Below are 26,793 nucleotides of genomic sequence, written 5' to 3' on the forward strand. Positions count from 1 at the left end.
AAGAGGGAATCCTCCCTAACTCATTTTATGTGGCCAGCATTATCCTGATACCAAAGCCTGATAGAGAAACAACAAAAAGAGAAAATTTTAGACCGATATCCTTGATGAACATCATTGTGAAAACCCTCAATAAAATACTGGTGAACTGAATCCAGCAGCATCAAAAAGCTTATCCACTGCAATCAAGTCAGCTTCATCCCTGGGATGCAAGGCTGGTTCAACATATGCAAATCAATAAATGTAATCCATCACATAAACAGAACCAACGACAAAAACCACATTGTTATCTCAATAGATGCAGAAAAGGCCTTCGACAAAATCCAACAGCCTTTCATGCTAAAAACTCTCAATAAACTAGGTGTTGATGGAATGTATCTCAAAATAATGAGAGCTATTTATGGCAAACCCACAGCCAATATCATACTGAATGGGCAAAAACTAGAAGCATTCCCTTTGAAAACCAGCACAAGACAAGGATGCTCTCTCTCACCACTCCTATTCAACATAGTATTGTAACTTCTGGCCAGGGCAATCAGGCAAGAGAAAGAAATACAGGATATTCAATTAGGAAAAGAGGAAGTCAAATTGACTCTGTTTGCAGATGACATGATTGTATATTTAGAAAACCCCATTGTCTCAGCCCAAAATCTCCTTAAGTTCATAAGCAACTTCAGCAAAGTCTCAGGATACAAAATCAATGTGCAAAAATCACAAGCATTCCTATACACTAAGAACAGACAAACAAATCATGAGTGAACTCCCATTCACAATTACTACAAAGAGAATAAAATGCATAGGAATCCAACTTACAAGGGATGTGAAGGACCTCTTCAAAAATAACTACTAACCACTGCTCAACGAAATAAAAGAGGACACAAACAAATGGAAGAACATTCTATGCTCACAGATAGGAAGAATCAATATCATGAAAACGGCCATACTGCCCAAGGTAATTTGTAGATTCAATGCCATCCCCATTGAGCTACCAATGACTTTCTTCACAGAATTGGAAAAAAACTACTTTAAAGTTCATGTGGAACCAAAAAAGAGCCCACATAGCCAAGACAATCCTAAGCAAAAAGAACAAAGCTGAGGTATGATGCTCTCTGACTTCAAACTATACTACAAGGCTATAGTAACCAACACAGCATGGTACTGGTACCAACACAGATATATAGACCAATGGAACAGAACAGAGGCCTCAGAAATGACACCACACATCTACAACCATCTGGTCTTTGACAAACCTGACAAAAACAAGCAATGGGGAAAGCATTCCCTATTTAATAAATGGTGCTGGGAAAACTGGCTAGCCATATGTAGAAAGCTGAAACTGGATCCCTTCCTTACACCATATACAAAAATTAACTCAAGATGGATTAAAGACTTAAATGTAAGACCTAAAACCATAACATCCCCAGGAGAAAACTTAGGCAATACCATTCAGGACATAGGCACAGGCAAAGATTTCATGACTAAAACACAAAAGCAATGGCAACAAAAGCCAAAATACACAAATGGGATCTAATTAACTAAAGAGCTTCTGCACTATAATCAGAGTGAACAGGCAACCTACAGAATGGGAGAAAATTTTCACACTCTGTCCATCTGACAAAGGACTAATATCCAGAATCTACAAAGAGCTTAAACAAATTTACAAGAAAAAACAACCCCATCAAAAAGTGGACAAAGGATATGAACAGACACTTCTCAAAAGAAGACATTTATGCAGTCAACAGACATACGAAAAAATGCTCGTCATCAGAGAAACACAAATCAAAACCACAATTAGATACCATGTCACACCAGTTGGAATGGGGAGCATTAAAAAGTCAGGAAACAACAGATGCTGGAGACAATGTGGAGAAATAGGAACACTTTTATACTGTTGGTGGGAGTGTAAATTAGTTAACCATTGTGTAAGACAGTGTGGCGATTCCTCAAGGATCTAGAACTAGAAATACCATTTGACCCAGCCATCCCATTACTGGGTATATACCCAAAGGATTATAAATCATTCTACCATAAAGATACCTGCACATGTATGTTTATTGCACCACTACTCCTTTACAAAAAGGAAAGCTAGGTGTGAAGTTTGGGAAATCAGGGGCAAAGTGGAACCCACAGGGACAAACTAGATCCCATGTCTGTCTTTAACCACCTCTAAGCTTGATAATGCAGGTGACCTGCAGAAGCTAGAGTCCTCAGCAACAGAACTACTCAAGCACCTAGCCCAGGACTCAGAGAAAATAAAGGAGATCATCAGGAGTTGGAGGAACTGCAGGCCCAGGTGCTACCCCATGCCAGCAGGTGAGCCAGCAGATCAGTAACAGTGTGCATGAGCCACCATGGTGCCTGGTACCCAGCACTGACTTTCAGAGCATAAAAATGCTGCTTCACATCTACCTCCCCAATCTTGTGTTAATTTTTCTTGTAGCTTACCCTAATCTAGAACCATGTAGGAAGGAGATCCTGGGAAAGTTCATTTCACCTTAGGTAGATTAACATAATACGAAACTAGTAGAGTCTACTCCCTGTCAGCCTGGGATGCATATACACTTCTTTTAACCACACTTAACTTCCAAATAAAGACAATAGCAAAATAAGGCTTTCCCTTCACAATACACAATTGTCCCTCATTCAGCTGAAAATATGCTATCCCTCTCCCCAAGAGAGACTATAAAGTCCCTTTATTCATCTTTAGGTAATAATCATTCTTTTCCTAGCTGAGTCACACTCTCCTATGACATCTTGCTATCTAATTCTGTCCTGGTTATTTGTTGCTAACCAACAAACCAACCTAAACCTATAGGAATAAAACAATGATCATCACGGATTTTATGTGTTAGGAATTTGCAAAAGGCACAGCAAGGATGTTGGGATGACACCAACAGTAGAGATTAGGAATAGCAGGGGCCAGAGAATCCACTTTCAAGATGGCTTCTTTCCTCACATTTTGGGCACCTGGCTTGGGATGGCTGAAGGAAAGGCTCATCTGGGACTAATGAAGAACCTGCATGTAGCCTCTCCTTCATGGCAGTCTTAGAGTAGCTGAACTATTTACAAGGTTGCTCAGAGCTCCAAAGTGAGTTTTCCAGCAAACAACGTAGAAATTGCATGACCTTTCATGATATAGCTTTAGAAGTCATGTAGTAGCACTTACAGCATACTGTGTTGGTTGAAGAAGTTACAAACCCTCCCTGATTCAAGGGGAGAGAACATAAATTCCGTCCTTCAACAGGAGAAGCGTCAAAGAATTTGAGGCCATGTTTAAAACCATCTGGGACTTTATCTCGTCTAGTTCATACTTATACACAATATGTGGTAGGTAGTTCACCCTTTGGTCATTATTTAGCATCATTTTCATTCATATTCATTTCCCATCTCAATTAATGAGTGGTGTCTATGAGAATATTGTTAAAAGTGCCTTCCTTTCCATGCTTCTCAAGGTTTCTTGGAAAATTACCCATCCTTCAAAGCTAAGCTTACACTCTAATTTTTCTACAAACTTATCAATTACAGGTAATTCCTTGACTTAAAATGCCTTGGCTTGAGACCCCGGCTTTTACCAACTGTTTCATGACATATATGATTCCTAATGGCTTCAGCTGACAATAATGAGATGAGTGGTTGACTAGCTATAGTAGTAAACAGTGATTTAAAAAATGTCTTAGGTTCCATCCTGGCTAACACGGTGAAACCTCATCTCTACTAAAAATATAACAAATTAGCCGGGTGTGGTGGCGGGCGCCTGTAGCCCCAGCTACTTGGGAGGCTGAGGCAGAAGAATGGCGTGAACCTGGGAGGTGGAGGTTGCAGTGAGCCGAGATTGTGCTACTGCCCTCCAGTCTGGGCAACAGAGTGAGACTCCGTCTCACAGACAAAAAAAAAAAAAAAAAAAAAAAAAAAGTCTTAGGCTGATTCATGAAATAGAGAAACACATTTGCTTCTGAATTGAAAAACAATTTTTGTCAAGGATTTTTTTTTTAGGCCAGACGCAGTGGTTTACGCCTGTAATCCCAGCACTTGGGAAGCCAAGGTGGGTGGATCACTTTGAGCTCAAGGGTTTAAGACCAGCCTGGGTAATACGGCAAAACCTGTCTCTACAAAAAAATATTAAAATTAGCACAGCATGTTGGCTTGCACCTGCGGTCCCAGCTACCCAGGAGGCTGGGGCTGGAGGATCACTTGAGCCCTGAAAGCAGAGGTTGTGAGCCACGATCACACCACTACACTCCAGCCTGGGCAAAAGAGTGAGACCCTATCTCAAAGAAAAAAAGAAAGAGATTTGTTGACTGTAAAAGATTTAAGAATAGACACAGTCAAATAAAAAGGAAGATAAATAATTGGCAAAACATCTGACTTGAAAAGAAACCTGAAAGCGTGCACCATGCCTGACTTGGAGGAGCAGTTTATAATCTTGACTTAACCATCATTCTGGAACCACTTAGGTAGTATTTTGATGGTTGCCTATACCCAGCTCATAATGCAGGCTCTCTTTTTCTGAATAATCAGATCACTTATAGCCAGAACCATTCATTTATGTATTAAACAAATAACTACGGACTGCCTTCTATGGCTCAGGTAATATTGTTCTATGTTGTTTAGGAGCACAGTAGGGAAAAGACACAGCCTCTGACTTCAGAGGAGAGTGAAAGAGACAAAAACAAAACAACCCAATAACTGTATAATACAGAACCTTAGGTACAACAACAAGGGGAAACAGGAAATAAGAGAGCTCAACAGAAGGCACTTAACCATAAAAAACTTGTTTCACCCTTGGTCTCATGTCTTAATCTCCCCCAATGTGACTGTAAGCTCCTTGAAGGCAGAAACCACCTTCGACAGGTCCGCATACTCTCTAGTACCCAGCTCAGTGACATGTCCACAATAATCCATCACTAAACATTTGTTAATAGCTTGACTGATCAATTTCACTGAAATGAAATGAGGCTATGGATGTTAACAGTGTGTTTGCATTATTTTTTGCCTTCCATGGAGGTTTTTAGTTGTTCATCTTTGTGTTATCACCACCAATAAATAAGGATGTCTGATGTACCATTTAATGCTTACTAAATTTATGGGTAGAAGGAAAAATTTTGAGCTTCTATTCCTTGAAATGCAAGAGCTCTGTGGTGACAATTCTTCTCTGCTAGCTAGTGGTGCAATGGACTAAGGGAGTTTGGCTCTGCCACTTAATAGGTGTTAATCTCTTGGGAACTTTGATTCCTCAGCTCGAAGTAAGATCAGTGTTCCCTTCCACCTTCCTCAGTAGGCGCATTTTTGTTTTATAACTAGTTTGGGTGCAGGGGGAGATGTAACACCCTATTTATAAACACATGGAATGTGTCATGGCATCTTCCTTTGCTTCTGTTGTTCCACAGTAAATTCCCAATACTTATGGGGTTTTAGTCCCAGTGAATTATTTCCCTCAAAAACCAGGCAGGATAATAATGAACCACTTTCTTGCATTTTCCATCAAGACAGCTCTTTGTGAGTTCTAAATGTTCTATCTAGATTCAAAGAAGCTGGTTTCTTCATGAGTGGTTGGAGTAAGACTTTTCTTGGAAGCTACTGAATATGGATTAGTTGGATTGTTTCATAGGAAATAAAAAGCAGGCTCTAGGGTAACTACTTCAGCACTTAATTGGGTTAGCAAAGAGCTGCAAATGAGAGATTTTCCCGTAGGAGGGAAAGGATGTTTATGGCTTCCACCCCCTTAGGTGATGCATTTTAACCTAAATGTTAGTCTTCCAATGCAGCCTTTAATTTAGTAACCATTACAAGAATCTATTAGAGCAGAAAATGTCAGGTTGAAAAATTAACACATCACCGGAGTTAATAAGAACCCAGCCTCCTATTAGATACAAATGGAGAGCCCTCCAACTGCCCAAGAGCCTGTTGAAGTCATGTTTGCTGCAGCTCCAAAGCAGTTGAATCTTTACTGCTCAGAGGCTGGACCAAGGAAACTGCCCAGGCACTCAAGCCAGAGTTAGCAGGGGCCCATGGCCTGCACTTTATTCAGGTGTCAGTATATTTTCCTCTCAGAAATGCTGTGCATGTCACAGGGTGGATATCCCTCTGCCCGGGACTCCCTCGGGAAGTGTTTTCCGTAACAAAGACAAACATGCCATGCCTGTCACCAGGGGCAGATTGTGGACTGTGTAAACCACTCCAGCAGAGGGAGGCTGAGGGGCTATGGGCCATTCAGATTTAGCTCTAAGTTATGGTCTTTGTTGTCTTTCCACATTCAGACTGAAATGTGATTCCCCTAGCTTTCTTTTTCGGAAAATACTGGTGATGAGTTCCACCACTAGAAAGAAAAGCTGTTGACAGAAAAGGCTTCTGATAGGGAAGGGGCTTCTTTATGTGTTCTCAAAGGAGACAGTTGCTTCAAGCAAGCTGAGGCAGGATGCCAGGTCTAGGAATAAGAGGTCCAGATCACAAAAGGGTCATCTTTATGGATTAGGCTGGGTGTGAAGCAGTTTCCTCTGCAAGAGCAGTACCACGCACACAGAATTTAGGGCCAGGCAGACACGCATGAGTTCTTCTCCACGACTTACTGTGTAATCTTGGGCAAACTGCTTGGCCTCTCAGAGCATCAGTTTTTGCAAGCTGTGAGAAATAAAGAATGTTAGGCATGTAACACAGTGTCTGAAAGTAAGAGTTCTATGTGAGTGGTTTGTTATTGATTTGAAAACAGTATTCTTTCACCCAGCACAAATGATGTTCCTTGTGTGCCAGACCCTGTATGAGGGACAGGTCCTCCTCCGTGACCTCACTGTTTAACAAACCATGTAAGTATATGTTCAGCACAAAGCACACCCCACCACTACCTCTCTTCCCAATGAGAAGGGCCAACTGCATACTAACTTCACTTTGTTGAGTAGCTACAAATCTTGCAGGTCAACCCCCTTTGAGTAGCCCTCCAGACTCAGCCACTTCTACCTTCAGTTCACCCATTATTCTCTATCTGTGCACTAGCACACTAAGTTATTGTTGTTTGTTAATCCTTTATCTCCTCCTGTGAGGTCCTAAAGAATGAGGATTATCTATTCATTTGATCTATTCATCTGATTATGTATTCATCTCTGTAACCCAAATGATTAATAGATCATTTGATCTGTTCATTTGATCGTTTATTCATCTCTGTAGGCCAAGGGTTTCATGCACAGGCACACAGAGATTCAATCCTATTGCTGAGTATATTGATTTCCAGCTGGGAATTTTTTTCTGGGAAAATAGCCCTGCCTTCCATCTTTGAAGAGCTTCTTCTGTGCCCTGGTTTGGTTGGTCTTGTCATTTTCTATTACTTTGGTTCTAGCCTCAGTTTCCTAATCTCTATAAGGGGCTAACGGAACCTCCTTCATTGGGAGTTTATGATGATGACTGGAGACAATGCAGCTTCTCCGTGTCCAACACAGTTCTAGGCACAAAGCCAAATACCAAAAAAAAGTTGATTCCATTTTTGCCCTCAGTCAAGTCTCGTTGCCAATATAAGAAGACTAAAAATACAAAACAGAATATGAGTGTCATATGAGTGACACAGGCATTCTTCCAACTTGCACCTAGCCTCTGCCATATGCCACAGAATTGGTTGAAATGGGAGGATAAAAACATGCATGAAACAGTTCCAGGAAAACAGTGGCAAGTGTTGGACAAAAAGATCTCAGGAAGAGGGTGAAAAGTCTTTTACCCAGATCCTCAGTCTGGGGCTGTTAGAGCTGTCTTTAGCACCAGGCTGGAAAGCAGGAGGCTGTCCCAGAATTGATCTCCCCTAGTGTTTTGGAAACACACACACACACACACACCAATCATCAAGTTCTTCAGCATTCATTATGTGTCAGACACTGCTAAATGATTTCCAGGCATTATCTCACTGAACTCTTAGAACAACTGTGTGAGGTGGATATGAATTTCCCCACTTTACAGCTGGCCACTTTGAGGCTCAGAGAGGCACCATAGCTTGAACACAGTCAAGCAACAAGTGAACGGTTGAGGAATCCACCTGCTGGGAGTTTTACTGGCCGACTGGAAAGCAGAGAGAGGGTGGACCAGCACAAAGCCGCGGGGGGCTGGTAATGAGACAGGAAAGTTGTGTTCAAACCTGGGTCGCATGATCCCCAGATCCCTAGGAACCGAAGCAGAAGAATAGTAAGAAAAAAAGGGGTGCAGGCTGGTGGGGAGGGGGTGCCCGGGAGGCCGGGAAAGAGGAGTCACGGTGGTTGTGCGCCTTCCTCGTCCCCAGTCATAGGTCAAGCTTCTCCCCTCCCGCCCTCTCACCCTCCCAACCTTATTTAGAAACCGTGTCCCCGAGACAGGAAGGGCGGCGGGCCGAGAAGCACGGAGAGTCCCGGTCTCATTTCCTTTCGAATCCCCCTGTGGAATTTCATTTCATACGGTGAGGAAATCGGAGCGCGAGACCATCGGCTGGTCTGCAGCTTCGCAGCTCCGGGGCGCCTCCCCTCTGGCGGCTGGAGGTGGGCGGCTCCCGGCGCAGGTCGGGCGAGTCTGGGGGCGGGGAGAGGCCGGGCCCGGATCGCCGCTAGTCGGGAGTGAAAATAGCTGTGGGCTCGCGCAGTACCAGGCACCGCGCTAAGCCTTCTACGCTTTCTCTCTAATCCTCCCAACTGACTTTAGAGAGGAGGAGACTGACGCCGAGAGGCTGAGCAATTTGCTCAAGGTCACACAGCCGGGACTGAAAGCCACAATCGGTGTAAATCCAAATCCCGTGTTCTTTGTGTACGTTCCTCTGCCTGACGGGGAGGTGGCCACGGGCCTAGGTTACAGCTGAAAGGAGACGGGAAGGAAAGGGGGCAGACGGAACAGGGCGCACTTCTCACCTGGGGGAGGAGGGGGCAGGACGGCGCGGCTGGGGCCACTGGGCTCAGTCCCCGCCTGGCCCCTGCGCGCCTAGATCCGGGTGGGAGGAAAGCAGGAGCCGGGAAGGGGGCGGGGCGGAGCGCTCAGGGAGGGAGGGAGGGAGGAGCGGCCGGAGGAGGGGGCGAGAGGGCGGGGGCCTGACCCCTCCAGCGGGAGGGCGGCCCCGCCCCGCCGCCTCGCCCCTTGCTGCCCACCGCTCCCGGCCATTGGAGAGGCGCCCTGTTCGTCCCGCCCCGCCGCCGCGCCGCGAGCCTCCAGCGCCGTGCAGGGCTCCGGCGGTGAGAGCTGCGCAGCGCTGGCTGCTGGCTGGCCTCGCGGAGACGCCGAGCGGACGCGGCCGGCGCCGGCTTGTGGGCTCGCCGCCTGCAGCCATGACCCTCGCAGCCTGTCCCTCGGCCTCGGCCCGGGACGTCTAATATCCCACACGGTCGCGCGCAGCTTCTGGAGAGCCGGCAGCTGCCCCCTCATCGCCGCATCACACTCCCTTCCCGGGAGCTGGGAGCAGCGCGGGCAGCCGGCGCCCCCGTGCAAACTGGGGGTGTCTGCCAGAGCAGTCCCCGCTGCTGCCGCTGCTGCCCCCGACGCTGGCCATGGCCTGGCGGGGCGCAGGGCCGAGCGTCCCGGGGGCGCCCGGGGGCGTCGGTCTCAGTCTGCGGTTGCTGCTGCAGTTGCTGCTGCTCCTGGGGCCGGCGCGGGGCTTCGGGGACGAGGAGGAGCGGCGTTGCGACCCTATCCGCATCTCCATGTGCCAGAACCTCGGCTACAACGTGACCAAGATGCCCAACCTGGTGGGGCACGAGCTTCAGACGGACGCCGAGCTGCAGCTGACAACTTTCACACCGCTCATCCAGTACGGCTGCTCCAGCCAGCTGCAGGTGGGCGCCCCCACCCCCACCCCTGGCAGGACCCCTTGGGGAGGGACGCTCCAAACTAACTTTGCAGAGCCCATGCCAAGTTGATCATCCTAGCCTGAAGGAGACAGCTCTCCTGGAAAACTGATTTCCATCCCCACCCCCACTTTCTCAGGGACTGGAAGCCAAAACGTTGTGTAAGTCATCTGGCCTGGGAAAGAACCCACTCTTACACCCCGCCCTTCCGTTTTTCTTCCTTGCCCACCCATGTCTGGCCAGACCCCTAACCCCAGTGGAGCTGAGGGTTATCTCTGCCAAGGATTCTGGCCGCCACTGCTCGGTCGGCAAGTGGGAGGGAGCCAGCTGCAGCTAAGACTTGGAGGGAGAGATAAGGAGACCATGCCTCACCGACCTTCCCTCTCCCCACTATTTTTGGGGTGTTATTAAATGAAACACTACCGTACCTTTTTCAGCTGAATAGCCCCCTCCTCACGGCGTCCCGCAGGGTTTTAGAGGTCATGCATGAAGAAGTGGTTGGGTTGGCTTGAGTTCTTTCTTATCCTCAAGAGTTGAAGGCACGTTTAATGCTTGGAGGGTGACAAGAAGCTGCAGGAAGGTAGTTGGTATATTGGAAGAAATTTTTTTTGCAGTCATTAAAAAATGTAAAGCATATGTAATGATAGAGAAAATGTTTATTCCACAGTAATAATAATTTGCATATACAGGGTGATTATAATCCTGCAAAAAAAAATCATTGGGGTAATAAAAAACTGAAAGGAAAATTTTTAAAGTGTTAACATTGGTTATGTTTGGGTTGTTGAGGCTGGATGATTTTTAGAAATTTAGAAAACAGAGAAGTTGTGGGGAAAAGTAGACGTTAGTTGTCCAGGCTTCAGAAATCTGGTTTCTGGCAGGGCGCGGTGGCTCACGCCTGTAATCCCAGCACTTTGGGAGGCCGAGGCAGGTGGATCACGAGGTGAGGAGTTTGAGACCAGCCTGACCAACATGGAGAAATCCTGTCTCTACTTAAAGTACAAAAATTAGCCGGGCATAGTGATGCTCGCCTGTAATCCCAGCTACTCAGGAGGCTGAGGCAGGAGAATCTCTTGAACCTGGGAGGTGGAGGTTGCAGTGAGCCAAGATTACGCCATTGCAATCTAGCCTGGGTGACTAAGAGCAAACTCCGTATCAAAAAAAAAAAAAAAAAAAAAAAGAAATCTGTGGTTCTGGCTGTAACTTCTGAGAGATAAGAAACAGACATATAGCTTACTTACTAGGTGCATGTTTTTACATAGGTCATTTTAAAATTTGGTTTGTGGTTTTGGAAAGATGGTCGGGATTAGACCTGTTGCTGCTGAAATATCCCTTTGGAAGTTCCAGAATTTTAGAACTAGGTTATAAAAGCTTAAGAAATGATCCTCCAGCTCTCAGTTTGGAAACAGCACATATCCTGACATCAGTGGCAATTTGTTGGAGAAACAGCTTTTGCAGGGATATATATTTTTAATTACATGTATCCTGGGGAAAGTGGCCAAGCTGTTTTGAAGGACAAGACTGGATCCCTTTACATGCTGGAAAATAGTTACTTGTAACTCTAGACTTCATAGACAACATCTGTAAGGAGCCAAGCAGACTGTTTATCAATGCTGGAGGAATTGAGGACAGCAACTGGACTCTCCCCTGCTGGTATTGCAGTTTCAGCGACTTAACATTTACATTTTCCTATTGTGCTTCATTATTATTCATTGAGGAAACCTGGCCAAACAAATCCCTGGTGACCAGAGACCTCAATCTGCATCCCGTCCTTGAATCTAACAGTGTCTCAATTGGGCCATTTTTTGTTTCAGTATGGGACTAGTTTAAACAAATTTTTAAGGGGTAAAGTAGGGAGAAGAGAATACTAACAGGATCTACATTTTTTTAGACTTTTATTTTTAAAATGATAAAGAAATGGGGATAAAAATAAACCACCTGAGTCATATTAGTTTCTTTAGCTTTTTCAAATAGTATCTAAAATGGAAGGAGATTGAAAGCCAGTTTTTTAAAATTTATTTCAAGTGTTGTGCAAAGAGGGCTTATGCAATTCTTCACACCCTATTTATTTATTTATGTACATTCCTCTGGAAAGGATTACTAGAGCCAAACTAAGAAAAGTGTGTAAGTGATGGATTATCAGGCACCCTTGTTTGAGGTCAGAGTAAACAGACAGACTCCCCATAGGTTGGTTTAAAAGTAGATACGTGCATTGCCTGGAAGCATTCAACTCAGCTTTGTGGGAGCATTTGGTCAAACTTCCAAGTCATTGGTTTTTTTTTGTTGTTGTTCATTTTGTTACTTTTCCAGTTCTTCCTTTGTTCTGTTTATGTGCCAATGTGCACAGAGAAGATCAACATCCCCATTGGCCCGTGCGGCGGCATGTGTCTTTCAGTCAAGAGACGCTGTGAACCCGTCCTGAAGGAATTTGGATTTGCCTGGCCAGAGAGTCTGAACTGCAGCAAATTCCCACCACAGAACGACCACAACCACATGTGCATGGAAGGGCCAGGTGATGAAGAGGTGCCCTTACCTCACAAAACCCCCATCCAGCCTGGGGAAGAGTGTCACTCTGTGGGAACCAATTCTGATCAGTACATCTGGGTGAAAAGGAGCCTGAACTGTGTTCTCAAGTGTGGCTATGATGCTGGCTTATACAGCCGCTCAGCCAAGGAGTTCACCGACATCTGGATGGCTGTGTGGGCCAGCCTGTGCTTCATCTCCACTGCCTTCACAGTACTGACCTTCCTGATCGATTCTTCTAGGTTTTCCTACCCTGAGCGCCCCATCATATTTCTCAGTATGTGCTATAATATTTATAGCATTGCTTATATTGTCAGGCTGACTGTAGGCCGGGAAAGGATATCCTGTGATTTTGAAGAGGCAGCAGAACCTGTTCTCATCCAAGAAGGACTTAAGAACACAGGATGTGCAATAATTTTCTTGCTGATGTACTTTTTTGGAATGGCCAGCTCCATTTGGTGGGTTATTCTGACACTCACTTGGTTTTTGGCAGCAGGACTCAAATGGGGTCATGAAGCCATTGAAATGCACAGCTCTTATTTCCACATTGCAGCCTGGGCCATCCCCGCAGTGAAAACCATTGTCATCTTGATTATGAGACTGGTGGATGCAGATGAACTGACTGGCCTATGCTATGTTGGAAACCAAAATCTCGATGCCCTCACTGGGTTTGTGGTGGCTCCCCTCTTTACTTATTTGGTGATTGGAACTTTGTTCATTGCTGCAGGTTTGGTGGCCTTGTTCAAAATTCGGTCAAATCTTCAAAAGGATGGGACAAAGACAGACAAGTTAGAAAGACTGATGGTCAAGATCGGGGTGTTCTCAGTACTGTACACAGTTCCTGCAACATGTGTGATTGCCTGTTATTTTTATGAAATCTCCAACTGGGCACTCTTTCGGTATTCTGCAGATGATTCCAACATGGCTGTTGAAATGTTGAAAATTTTTATGTCTTTGCTGGTGGGCATCACTTCAGGCATGTGGATTTGGTCTGCCAAAACTCTTCACACGTGGCAGAAGTGTTCCAACAGATTGGTGAATTCTGGAAAGGTAAAGAGAGAGAAAAGAGGAAATGGTTGGGTGAAGCCTGGGAAAGGCAATGAGACTGTGGTATAAGGCTAGTCAGCCTCCACGCTTTCTTCATTTTGAAGCAGGGAATGCCAGCATTTTGGAGGAAATTCTACTAAAAGTTTTATGCAGTGAATCTCAATTTGAACAAACTAGCAACAATTAAGAGACCCCACCCCGACCCCAGCATCAAAAAACCAATGATTTTGCTGTAGACTTTGGAATGATCCAAAATGGAACAGCCAGTTAGAGGCGTTCAAAGCTGTGAAAAATCAAAAACGTTGATCACTTTAGCAGGTTGCAGCTTGGAGCGTGGAGGTCCTGCCTAGATTCCAGGAAGTCCAGGGCGATACTGTTTTCCCCTGCAGGGTGGGATTTGAGCTGTGAGTTGGTAACTTGCAGGGAGAAAGATTAACTTTTTTAACCCTTTACAATTTTAAATACTAACTGGGTCTTTCAGATAGCAAAGCAATCTATAAACACTGGAAACGCTGGGTTCAGAGAAGTGTTACGAGAGTTTTATAGTTTGGCTAATCTAACATAAACATCTTCTGTGGTGCACTGTCTGCTGTTTAGAACTTTGTGGATTGCACTCCCAAGAGGTGGTGTTAGAATCTTTCAGTGCCTTTGTCATAAAACAGAGTTGTTTGAACAAACAAATGTACTGTACTCACACACATAAGGTATCCAGTGGATTTTTCTTCTCTCTCTTCCTCTCTTAAATTTCAACATCTGTCTTCTGGGCTGCTGCTGTTTTCTTCATTTTATATTAATGACTCAAAAAAAAGGTATTTTTATAGGAATTTTTGCACTGCAGCATGCTTAAAGAGGGGGAAAGGAAGGATGATTCACTTTCTGACAATCAGTTAATTCAAAGGAAAATGAGATTTACTAAGTTGACTTACCTGACCGACCCCAGAGACCTATTGCATTGAGCAGTGGGGACTTAATATATTTTACTTGTGTGATTGCATCTATGCAGACGCCAGTCTGGAAGAGCTGAAATGTTAACTTTCTTGGCAACTTTGCATTCGCACAGATTAGCTGTGTAATTTGTGTGTGTCAATTACAATTAAAAGCACATTCTTGGACCATGACATAGTATACTCAACTGACTTTAAAACTAGGGTCAACTTCAACTTGCATTCTCAGAAAGATAGTGCCTTTTTAAATTTTTTGTTTTTTATTTTTTAAAGCATAAGAATGTTATCAGAGTCTGGTCTCCTTACGACAATGGAGACTTTTTCAGTTTTATAAAGGGAACTGAGGACAGCTAATCCAACTACTTGGTGCATAATTGTTTCCTAGTAATTGGCAAAGGCTCCTTGTAAGATTTCATTGGAAGCAGTGTGGCCTGGAGTATTTATATGGTGCTTAATGAATCTCCAGAATGCCAGCCAGAAGCTTGATTGGTTAGTGGGGAATAAAGTGTAGACCATATGAAATGAACTGCAAACTCTACTAGCCCAGGTCTTAATTGCCTTTAGCAGAGGTATCCAAAGCTTTTAAAATTTATGCTATACGTTCTTCACGAGGGGGTACCCCCTAGCAGCCGCTCAAAAATTGCACTTCTCTTAAAACTGTAACTGGCCTTTCTCTTACCTTGCCGTGGGCCTTCTAATCATGAGATCTTGAGGACAAATTGTTGACTGTGTCACAGGTTGCTCTCCTTGTAACTCATACCTGTCTGCTTCAGCAACTGCTTTGCAATGACTTATTTATTAATTCATGCCTTTAAAAAAATAGGAAGGGAAGCTCTTTTTTTTTTTTTTTTTCAATCACATTTTGTGGAAAAACATTTCCAGGGACTCAGAATTCCAAATAGGTGGTCAAATTCTGGAAATAAGCATTTCCTCTGTTTTAAAAATGTGATTTGAGCCTTATGCCCATAGTTTGACATTTCCCTTTCTTCTTTCCTTTTTGTTTTTCTGTGGTTCTTGAGCTCTCTGACATCAAGATGCATGTAAGGTCCATCATATGTTTTGGAAGGCAAAGTCTTGGCTTTTGAGACTGAAGCTAAGTGGGCACAGGTGGCCCCTGCTGCTGTGCCCAGTCTGAGTACCTTGGCTAGACTCTGGGTCAGGCTCCAGGAGCATGAGAATTGATCCCCGGAAGAACCGTTTTAACTCCATCTGATACTCCATTGCCTATGAAATATAAAATGGGAACTCCCTGTGCTGCTTGTAGACAGTTCCCATAACTGTCCAGGGCCCTGGAGCACGCACCCAGGGACAGAGCCTGCCCTTACTCACGCTCTGTTCTGGTGTCTTGGGAGTTGTGCAGGGACTCTGGCCCAGGCAGGGGAAGGAAGACCAGGCGGTAGGGGACTAGTCTTGCTGTTAGAGTATAGAGGTTTGCAATGCAGTTTTCTTTGTAACATGTCAGTGATTGTGTGACCAAGGCAGCATCTAACAGAAAGCCAGGCATGGAGTAGGTGATCAATACTTGTCAATGACTAAATAATAACAATAAAAGAGCACTTGGGTGAATCTGGGCACCTGATTTCTGAGTTTTGAGTTCTGGAGCTAGTGTTTTGACAATATTTTGGGTTTTGACATGCGTTTTCCACAAATCTCTTACCTTTTCAGGGCAAAGTGTATTTGATCAGAAGTGGCCATTTGGATTAGTAGCCTTAGCAATGCTACAGGGTTATAGGCCTCTCCTTTCACATTCCAGGCAATGGAGAGTGTTTATGGTTTCAGGAAAAGAGCTTTGTGGCTGAGGAGTCAGTTACCAATGACCTTCAATCAACTCCATCACTTCTTAAATTGGTATTTGTTAAAAATATCAGTTATTGTTGTATTTATTGAGTGCCAACTGTATGTTAAGCCCTGAAATAGATAATCTCTGTTCTTCTAACTGATCTAGGGTGGGGACGCACCCAGGTCTGCTGAACTTTACTGTTCCTCTGGGAAAGGAGCAGGGACCTCTGGAATTCCCATCTGTTTCACTGTCTCCTTTTCGTAAATCTCTGCCTGTGTGAGCCACCACACCCAGCCTGGGTCTCTCTACCTTTAACAAATCTCTCATCCTTTTCCCAGGATTCCTTCCAAGTCAGTTACAGGTGGTTTTAACAGAAAGCATCAGCTCTGCTTCATGACAATCTCTGGAGAAATCCCTTAGGAAGACTATAAGAGTAGTCCACAAGGACATGGGCCCACACATCTGCCTTGGCTTTGCCGGCAATTCAGGGCTTGGGGCGTTCCATGTGACTTGTATGGGTGTATTTGAGGACAGCATCTTGCTAGAGAAAAGGTGAGCATTGTCTTTTTTTCTATGAAACCTGCAGTATATAGGTATGATTGTAGCTTCCTCAGAAATCCCTTGGCCTCCAGAGATTAAACATAGTGCAATGGCACCTCCATCCAGTGTCCTTTCTGGTAGACTCCTTTCTCCTGCTTATATAGGCCAAACCTTAGGACAGGGAAACATGGGAGTAGAATGGTGCTGGCCAGAACCATCGGCTTGATCTTCTTGGTTGATTCATATCCTCTTTCCTTTATGGAGACCCATTTCCTGATCGCTGAGACTATTTCTGAACTGGCAACTTACTTGGGCCTGAAACTGGAGAAGGGGTGACATTTTTTAAATTTCAGAGATGCTCTCTGATTTTCCTCTCCCAGATCACTCTCTCACCTGCACTCCCCAAACTCAGGTTCTGGGAAGCTCATGTGTCTAGACTCTGATTTTAGATTCTGTTCAGCACCTTTAGCTCTATATTCTCTGGCTCCCCTCATCCTCATGGTCACTGAATTAAATGCTTATTGTGTTGAGAACCAAGCTGGGACCTGAGGACACAAAGATGAGCTCAGCAGTCTCAGCTGTAGAGGAACAGACTCAGGGATTTGACCAGGCTGGTACAATATTTGATTTCTGGTGAGGTGGCCACAGCTGCAGTTAGGGAAGGGAGCCACAGAGCACAGACTTTCGAAGGAACCTCTTTTTTGTTTGTTTGTTTATTTGTTTGAGACAGAGTCTTGCTCTTTTGCCCAGGCTGGAGTGCAATGGCACAATCTTGGCTCACTGCAACCTCTGCCTCCCAGGTTTAAGCGATTCTCCTGCCACAGCCTCCCGAGTAGCTGGGACTACAGGTGTCTGCCACCACGCCCAGCTACTTTTTGTATTTTTAGTAGAGATGGGGTTTTACTGTGTTGGCCAGGCTGGTCTCGAACTCCTGACCTCGTGATCTGCCCGCCTCGGCCTCCTAAAGTGCTGGGATTACAGGTGTGAGTCACCACACCCGGCCTGGAAGGAACCTCTTAAAATCAGTTTACATCTTGTATTTTGTTCTGTGATGGAGGACACTGGAGAGAGTTGCTATTCCAGTCAATCATGTCTAGTCACTGGACTCTGAAAATCCTGTTGGTTCCTTTATTTTATTTGAGTTGAGAGTTCCCATCTAGGTTTGTATTATGTCTGGCAAATGACCTGAGTTATCACTTTTCCTCCAGGGTTAGGTCATAGATCTTGGAAACTACTTAGAGAGCATTTTGCTCCTACCAAGGATCAGATACTAGAGCCCTACATAATGGATTTCATTTCACTCTAGCCTACATAGAGCTTTCTGTTGCTGTCTCTTGCCATGCACTTGTGCAGTGATTACACACTTGACAGTACCAGGAGACAAATGACTTATAGATCCCCCGACATGCCTCTTCCCCTTGGCAAGCTCAGTTGCCTTGATAGTAGCCTGTTTCTGTTTCTGATGTACCTTTTTTCTCTTATTTGCATCAGCCAATTCCCAGAATTTACCCAGGCAATTTGTAGAGGACCTTTTTGGGGTCCTGTATGAGCCATGTCCTCAAAGCTTTTATACCTCCTTGCTCTCCTACAATATTCAGTACATGACCACTGTCATCCTAGAAGGCTTCTGAAAAGAGGGGCAAGAGCCACTCTGTCCCACAAAGGTTGGGTCCATCTTCTCTCCCAGGTTGTGAAAGTTTTCAAATCGTACAAGTAGGCTGGGGCCCTGACTTGGCTGTGGGCTTTGGGAGGGGTAAGCTGCTTTCTAGATCTCTCCCAGTGAGGCATGGAGGTGTTTCTGAATTTTGTCTACCTCACAGGGATGTTGTGAGGCTTGAAAGGGTCAAAAAATGAAGGCCCCTTGAGTTCTTTGTAAGAAAAGTTGATTAAATATTAGGTGTAATCTGCAAAAAGATAACATGTGACCCCCCCCCTTGCTGTGTGCAGCTGTTGGGCTGGATGCTCTGTGGCCTTTCTTGGATCCTCATGCCACCCCACAGCTCCAGGAACCTTGAAGCCAATCTGGGGGACTTTCAGATGTTTGACAAAGAGGTACCAGGCAAACTTCCTGCTACACATACCCTGAATGAATTGCTAAATTTCAAAGGAAATGGACCCTGCTTTTAAGGATGTACAAAAGTATGTCTGCTTCAATGTCTGTACTGTACATTTCTAATTTATCACTGTACAAAGAAAACCCCTTGCTATTTAATTTTTGTATTAAAGGAAAATAAAGTTTTGTTTGTTAGCTTGTGTGTGACTTGGCATATTTCTGAAAGTAGATGACAGCCACTAGGAAGCATGTACACCCAGCAGTGACAAATAGAGGATTCAGTTTGCAGGGCAGATTGGGAACTGCTTTCAGAGGGCCTTTCTTTTTTGCTGGGGCTCTTTTTCCACTGTGGGATTTCTCCTGGGTCAGCAAACCCCCACAGTCCAAGGTCAACAGAATTGATTACCAATATGGTCATCAGTAACACTCAAGTAGGTCACATGATGCTTTGGATATAACTATAGTTCTCAAGTTGTTATCCCAATGACACCTTTTTCTGGCATTTTCAATGCATGTGGCTGGCTTTGCCTTCCAAGCCCCACTGACTTAATCTGATGGCCTAAAAAAGAGTTTTCCCATCATTGCTAGAACTTTTGGCCTCTTAAAAAAGGGAAAGGAAAGGGGGCTTTTTATTCTTCAGATTTTTTTTTTTTTTTCTGGCTACACAGTGGTTCTGTTTGTGTAATATACATGGGCATATGCCACATTTGTCAATCAGGAAAGTGGCTTCTTTAGCTAATTTTACAAATTGTGTGGTCTGTGTCGCCATATCCAGAAAAGTTATCAGACAAAGCAAATTCAAAGCTACTATGAGGATATTGTTATGGGAGCCAGTAATATTATAGACCACACAGACAGAGGGAAGGAGAGCCATCACCGTCTGCTGATGTCCCAGATGTGAACGTCAGGCCTCTTGGTTTGCTTTTAAATTGCTTGCCACCCTTTAGCTTCGCTTGAATACCACCCTGTTTTGGTGTGAGTAAAAAGCCCATTGAACAAGGATCTGCAATACTACTCTCCTTACCTGCAGATTGCTACTGGACACTTATCTCAAACCTTAAATGAAGGCAGGTATGTAATTTAAATGGTTTTCCCAGTAGGGCTGTGTTTCTCTTTCCATTACCTCTTCATTAAGTAGTTATGAAGTTAAGGAAAGTCAACACAATCTGGAATGAATTCTTAATTCCTTGCACTTAAAGAAACATTTTCTGAATAGAAAATACTTTCATTTACATGATTTCATTTTATTCTCCTGTCATTTCTGAAGTCAGTAGGGCAGGCCTGATGACCTTCCTTTAGAGTGGAGAAACCAAGACGTAGAGAGGGCGAGGACAACCCAAAGGGGATGGAGGTTGGTTAGCAGGTTTTCCCATGCCCAGTTCAGGGTTTTGGTTGTATTTTTATTTTATACAGGGATTTATTTTGTTTTTGTTTTATACTCCTATGGGTTGCATGGTGTCCCCCTAATCTTAACCCCAGATACCTGTGAACATGACCTTATTAGGAAATAGGGTCTTTGCAGATTAAATCAAGTCAAAAATGAGTTCATACTTACTAGACTAGGGTGGGTTCTAATCTAATATCTAGTATCCTTATAAAAAAGAGGGAAATTTGGACACAGACACAGAGAGGAGAATGCCATGGGAAGACCGACACAGAGATTGGAGTTATGCAGCTACAGGCAAAGCAAGAAACATCGATTGCTGGCAACCACCAGCCAGGAGAGAGGGAGGGAAGATTCTTCCTTGGATCCTGCAGAAGAAAACAACCTTGATCTTGGCTTTCTAACCTCTAGAACTGTGTAAGAATAAATACCTATGGGCGAGGTGCAGTGACTCACGCCTGTAATCCCAGCATTTTCAGAGGTCCAGGCAGGCAGATCACGAGGTCAGGAGTTCGAGACCAGCCTGGCCAATATGGTGAAACCCCGTCTCTACTAAAAATACAAAAATTAGTCAGGCATGGTGACGTGCACCTGTAGTCCCAGCTACTTGGGAGGCTGAGGCAGGAGAATCGCTTGAACCTGGGAGGCAGCGGTTGCAATGAACCGAGATCACGCCATAGCACTCCAGCCTGGGCATTGCAGCAAGACTCCCAAATAAATAATAAATAAATTACTGGGCCGGGCGCGGTGGCTCAAGCCTGTAATCCCAGCACTTTGGGAGGCCGAGAGGGGCGGATCACGAGGTCAGGAGATCGAGACCATCCTGGCTAACACGGCGAAACCCCGTCTCTACTAAAAATACAAAAAACTAGCCGGGCGCGGTGGCGGGCGCCTGTAGTCCCAGCTACTCGGGAGGCTGAGGCAGGAGAATGGCGTGAACCCGGGAGGCGGAGCTTGCAGTGAGCTGAGATCCGGCCACTGCACTCCAGCCCGGGCGACAGAGCAAGACTCCGTCTCAAAAAAAAAAAAAAAAAAAAAAAAATTACTGTTGTCTTTAGCCACCCAGTTTGTGATAATTTGTTATAGCAGCCCAAGGAAACTAATACAGACTCTATCCCTCTGATTTCTTTCCTTTTTTTTTTTTTTTTTTTTTTGAGATGGAGTCTTGCTCTGTCACCCAGGCTGGAGTGCAATGGTGCAATGACTTGTTCTCAGCTCACTGCAACCTCTGTCTCCCTGGTTCAAGTGATTCTCCTGCCTCAGCCTCCTGAGTAGCTGGGATTACAGGCACCTGCCATCATGCCTGACTAATTTTTGTATTTTTGTGGAGATGGAGTTTCACCATGTTAGCCAGGCTGATCTTGAACTCCTGACCTCAGGTGATCCACCCACCTCAGCCTCCCAAAGTGCTGGGATTACAGGTGTAAGCCACCGCACCCAACCTCCTCTGATTTCTTTACTGCAAATAGTTCACTTGGAGTGGGTAGATTCTTTGGCACCTTTCTCAATAATGAGATCTGACTGTAAGCTTCTAGTTTTTAAAAGATTGGATAGCATACTCACTATAGTACATTTCTTTATCTGTAAACTGGACACCTCTAGAATAAATGCCATGATCCCCAACACTCTATGGTTTGAATTGGTCTTGACTGGTCTCTTGCCCACCTTCTCCCAATGGGAGCTCTGTGTGCGTGGCCAGGACCCTAACTGGAATGTGACCCAAGGGTTTTTAGCATTTCGGTCCTGAGAACTGATTTTTTCTCTTTCCCATTTTAGCTTTCACATGCAATTATAATTTTAAAGTTGAGCTGACTCTTGACTAAAGAGGTCAGCCTTAGCCTCCTGTTTTCAGAGGTTCTGTGTACAAAAATAAACCAGACTGGGAGAAGGGCTTTATTCTGTCCTTCGTTTTCCTTCACAATGCAAGCTGGTATCGTAGGACTGGGAGGATCCCACTAAATATCTTGAAAATGTGTTGGACCTGCAAAAGTTTAGTGCAAAAGACTTTCAAAATGGACCTTGGCCTCACATGAAATTCTTAGAATTACCCTGTTTTTTTCCTTCAGTCTATTTCATCTTTAGGCTAAGAGGGCCCATAGATTTATTTACCCTCATGGCAAAGGATTCCAACTTCTCAAATTCCCAGGGAAAGGGAATAGAAAATCAAATGTACTGCATTTTTCCATCCACTGCCTGATTTTCATCAGCTTTCCACCTGGTTTCCTATAAGCACCCTATTCTGCTTTCACCCAAGAACGTGCTTAATCTCATGGAAAGCCTGCATTATCAATGCCTTTCTCTTTAAGAGATTAAATGATTGGCTATGTAAATTTCCTGAAATGCCTGGGGTTGCATCATTCTACTTGTTATGAGGTAAATGGGTAGAATATAAAGCAATGAGATGGAATAGATAAGTCACAGAAAAGCCTGTCCTGGTTTCATCATTTTCCTCTCACCCCTTTGCCTTTGCATATGTGTTGTTTCCTTTGCCTGGAATGTCCTTTCCATCTTTCTTTAACTAGGTTATGTCTGTCGTTTTTAAAGCCTTGTGTCATCTTTCCTGGGAAGACATCCCCGATCCTCCTGCTTGCCACTTCCTGCTTCCCTTTCCTTTTATTGATAGGTAGGTTTAAGCCTCTGTGCATTCAACTCTGGGAGCCTTCCTTGCACTGTGATTGCAAGGTCTGTGCATGCATCCATTTCTTACTAAACTGAGCTCCTTGAGTGTGACTTTGAGCACCTAAAGTTGTCTATTTATGTACCGTCAGAGCTTGGCACACTGCCTGGCACAGGGCACAAGTATCAAAACATGTATAAGGAAGGAAGGGAGGGAGGAAAGAAGAAATGGAGTAAGGAAGGAGGGCAGGAAGGGAGGGTTTTAACCTTGTTAGGTGGAGAAACTGAAGGGCTTTGGTGACAAATGTGGCCACCATAGGAAGGAAACCAAAGGTGACAACAAGAGCCATCTGGTTGGCAGGACTTTCTGGGAAGATGCTACGGCACTAGCCTCAGAGAAAATTCTCTAGCCTCAAAGATAGGTTAGGGAATGATCGACTACCCCACCATGTTGCCTATTGTAAGTTGTCTCTTTTAAATATTTGCTGAAAGTCTACTGTATATAGAACACTGGAATGGGCTAGGGAAGGGAAAGGGAGTGATTTTTAAAAACTATGAAATACGAAGTCCAACTTGGAGTCCAAAAGTGCAGATGACAAAACAGAGAAAGAATTCAGCTACTATTAAGCTTAAAACTCTAAACCTGGAAAAACAAATCTTCTACTGCTTAGTAAATATTTGTTGAATAGCTGAATGAGGGTCCATCATGTGCCAGCCACTGTCCTGGGAAGGCACCGTAGGGGACACAGATAAATAAGACACAACCTTTCCCTCTAGAAGTTCGCTGCAGCACACTACGTGCCTCCCTTTACACTCCTCCCCACAAATGATCAATGCTGCTAGTCCTATCACACTTACTATGTTATTTCTTCCTAAGTCCCTAGGTCTTGTTGTTTAGCTTGAATAGAACAGTTTCTGAGTACCCAGTGTAATGGGCAAACAGTTCCTAAACTGCTGTTGTCTCACCATTTCACCCCTCAAAGGACACATCTGCTGATGTAAACATGTAGGGAAGGTGCAGGGAAGAAGATAAAGAAGTGAGGATCCCAAAGACCATAACTCTTTTAAAACTTGGTCTGCTCATCAAAATCACCCCCAGAATTCAGAATGTAAAACTATAAAAATTGAAACTTACTCATTATGTGCCATCGGAGGTATTTAGTCAAAATTCAGCATCTGACCACCTTTTCTAGGCGTATGTTGATTTACAATATTTGCACCCAGTAGGGTCGTTTATGTAGGTGTGTTACCTTGTGCCCTCTGAACCTTCTTCTCTTACTACTGTTAAGTCATAATTGTATAAATACAAAGAGATTGCTCTATAGAAGTTAAAAGAAGTACAGTACATGGCCAGTCCTCATTTATCCAGAGTGAAAAGGATAAATGTGTGAATAAACTTGGCAGAGAGTTGCCTGGCGGGAGGTGCAGGGCAGTGAGTGGCTCAGTGTAACTGGAGCCTGAGATTCTTGGAGTAGGAGGGAAGGTGGGCTGACTCCAAGTTATGAAAGGCCTTGGAGGCCGTATTCTGTCCTGCGCTCAGCACAGGGGAGTCGGCAAAAGTTTGAAAGCAAGGAAGGCTCATGTCCCTGTTGGTGTTTTTACATAACTTGCTCTGTGTGCTGTGTGCACTGTGGGCTGGGAAGAAGGCAGGCAGGAGGCAGGAAGACCGGTTTGGATGAGAAACCATGAAGGCCTGAATGAAGGTGGTAGCAGAGAGATGGAAAAGAGGGAGTGATTTTCAGAGAAGCCACAACAAATTGTGTCCTCTGTAGCTCTGGTCAATGAGCCGAATCTTTGCTTTCTAAAATGCCAGTGTTTCAGAGGCAAGGAGTTTGTTTGCTCTGCACACCCGATACAGCACACCCCTACATTGCAAATTAAAGATAAATAACGCCAAAGGCCACAGCAGCTTGCAACACTGACCAAGTACCCCTGAAGATCTTGAGTTTCACTGCATTCAGACTCCCCCTTGCAGTCCAAGGGTCAGCATGACACTGTTAGTGGAGGGGACAGGGTCCTTGGGAGGAGAGGGTAGCATTTAGTTGTTTATGTAGTGCTAAGAGGCCCCACCAGCTCTTCAGGACTCAGAGTTTTCTAACACGACTTACTTCTCAGAGTAACTGATTCAAATTTCATTGTAAAGGTTTAAGTTAGGACAAGCTGAATCCAAGTCATGTCTCCCATGTAGATTTTGTTTCTTGACACAGTTTTCTTTGCTAACTACTGTGGATTGCCTAACTAGTTCTACAGAAAATGATATCATGGGCCCACACATTTTTTCTAATCCTCTTCCTTTTAAATCAGAAATTCAGTATAACATTTTCCATAAGTGAATGGAGAACCACTTCCTAGCTTTTTTGTGTGTCCCTCCACCCCTAAAAAAAAAAAAAAAAAAAAAAAAAAAAAAAGAAAGAAAGAAACAACAACAGACCTTCCTTTTAGATTTACATCAGCATTTAGCTAACTTCCTGAACATTTCACCCATTTCCTGAACTTATTCTGAGGAAGGAAAAACATCCTCCTTCAGAAATAAATGCAAATAATCTCAGAGATTATTTCTATTAAATAAATAGTGTAAACGCAATGGAATTTCCTGTAAGATGTATATTTACCATAGATATTTCAATAAAAATGTATTTGTTGTGATTCTGTAGGACTAATGATATTTGCAGGTAGTCTGAGGAATCATAATCCTTAGTAGCCACTCGAGAGCTAAGTCCTGAACATTTGCAATTTTTACTCACGTTAAAAAATATATATATAGATATATATACACACACATATTTTTTAACTGAGAAATAGGAACACTATGGAAAAATTATTCTCTTGAGGTGTTTTTTGAAGCTTTGTTTCTTTTAAAAGAGGGCTCTAATGACACCTAGTGGTGAATACAGGCAGAACAGCTTTAGGACAGACTCAATGCAGTGTCCCTGTAATTAGGATTTTTTGTTTATGCATTTGCTTGGGAGAAAACACACTGCTTACAAGCACTTCTTAAGTACCCTTAATGCCCAGGAATCCTGAGAAGTAGTGACATGGAAACGTTTCCCTTACGTGTTTCTGGCGATGTTCTCTTCTCTTGATTGATGATTCCTCAGAGCCTGCCCACCTCCTAGGGCTAAACTGGCTCAATTTTAAGAATGAATGAAAAATGTGAAGCTCTGCAGAGGAAAAACATCAATACATCAAGTGAGAAATTTCCCTGTATTTTTGAGAAGGCCTCCTCCCATTTGGCTATCTTTTAATGGAGAAGTGTGGTCCTATTCTGCTGTGTATGTCTTATTGACTTGTTAAAGGTGTACTCTAGGCTGACTGCCTGTCATTTCTGAATGCTTTACAGGGGCCTTCTTAGGTTCTCTAGTGTTTGGCAGTGGCTGATTTTTAAAGAGAGAGGCGACAGGGATCTCAGAGAGGCTGCCCTCACTCCAGCCCCACCCAACCCCACCCCCAGCCCCTCAGAAGGTCATCTAGGACAGATGATTATCTGGCCTCCTTGCACCACCCCCAGGAAGGAGCTCCTTAATCCATCATGTCGGTTGATACTCTTTTTTGTGTCCAAACCCCTCAGAGTGATATCCAAGACCCTCAGGTCTGGCTCTTCCCCTCTCTTCCAGCCACATCACTCCTCCTCCTCGGACACACCCTATGCTCTAGCCAATCCCAGCCACTTCTAGCTCCTCCTGTCCTCGGGCTGTTTCAGCCTTCTCTGCTTGTGCATGCTAGACTCCTCAGCCAGGAGACTCTTCCCCTCCATGGCCCTTCTGCTCATTCTTCAAGTCCCTGCATAAGTGTTTCCTCTTCTTCTTCAAGTCCCTGCATATGCGTTTCCTCTTCTGGGAGCTTCGCATGATCCAATCAAGCTGAGCCTGTAGCACCTTCTGTTAGGGCACCTCTGAACCTAGTTCAAACATCTATAATTGCATGTGTTATGTTACATTATATTGTTCTTGTTTGTTTCTCCTCTAGATGTGTTTGAGCTTCTCAAAGACAAGAGCTGTTCTTGCACCCAATACCCTGGCTGGTTCAGGTGCTCCACAAATGTTCACTGACATCCTAGCAGCAGCCATTTGTGGCACTGGATTGTTCCATTTCGCTGCAGTGTCTTGACAGGAGCAAATTAGGAGTGGGACAACTAGTTC

The 26,793-nt window shown here is 44.3% G+C and overlaps 1 protein-coding gene across 2 annotated transcripts; it reads left to right on the forward strand.

The window, feature by feature from the left end:
- Nucleotides 1-9,160: 9,160 nt before the first annotated feature.
- Nucleotides 9,161-18,849, forward strand: FZD4 (frizzled class receptor 4). 2 transcript variants are annotated; one of them, XM_030917524.1, is made up of 3 exons: nt 9,161-9,758; nt 12,078-13,340; nt 18,549-18,849. In XM_030917524.1, exons 1-3 carry the CDS (start codon nt 9,474-9,476, stop codon nt 18,726-18,728), a joined length of 1,728 nt encoding a protein of 575 aa, XP_030773384.1. In that variant the 5' UTR covers nt 9,161-9,473; the 3' UTR covers nt 18,729-18,849. The 2 variants fall into 2 exon arrangements, with proteins under 2 accessions (XP_030773384.1, XP_010354330.1); XM_010356028.2 differs by having other exon boundaries at nt 12,078-18,849.
- The last annotated feature ends 7,944 nt before the right edge of the window (nt 18,850-26,793 follow it).

This window comes from Rhinopithecus roxellana, chromosome 15 (genome assembly GCF_007565055.1).
Source record: "Rhinopithecus roxellana isolate Shanxi Qingling chromosome 15, ASM756505v1, whole genome shotgun sequence".
Classification (NCBI taxonomy): Eukaryota; Metazoa; Chordata; class Mammalia; order Primates; family Cercopithecidae; genus Rhinopithecus; species Rhinopithecus roxellana.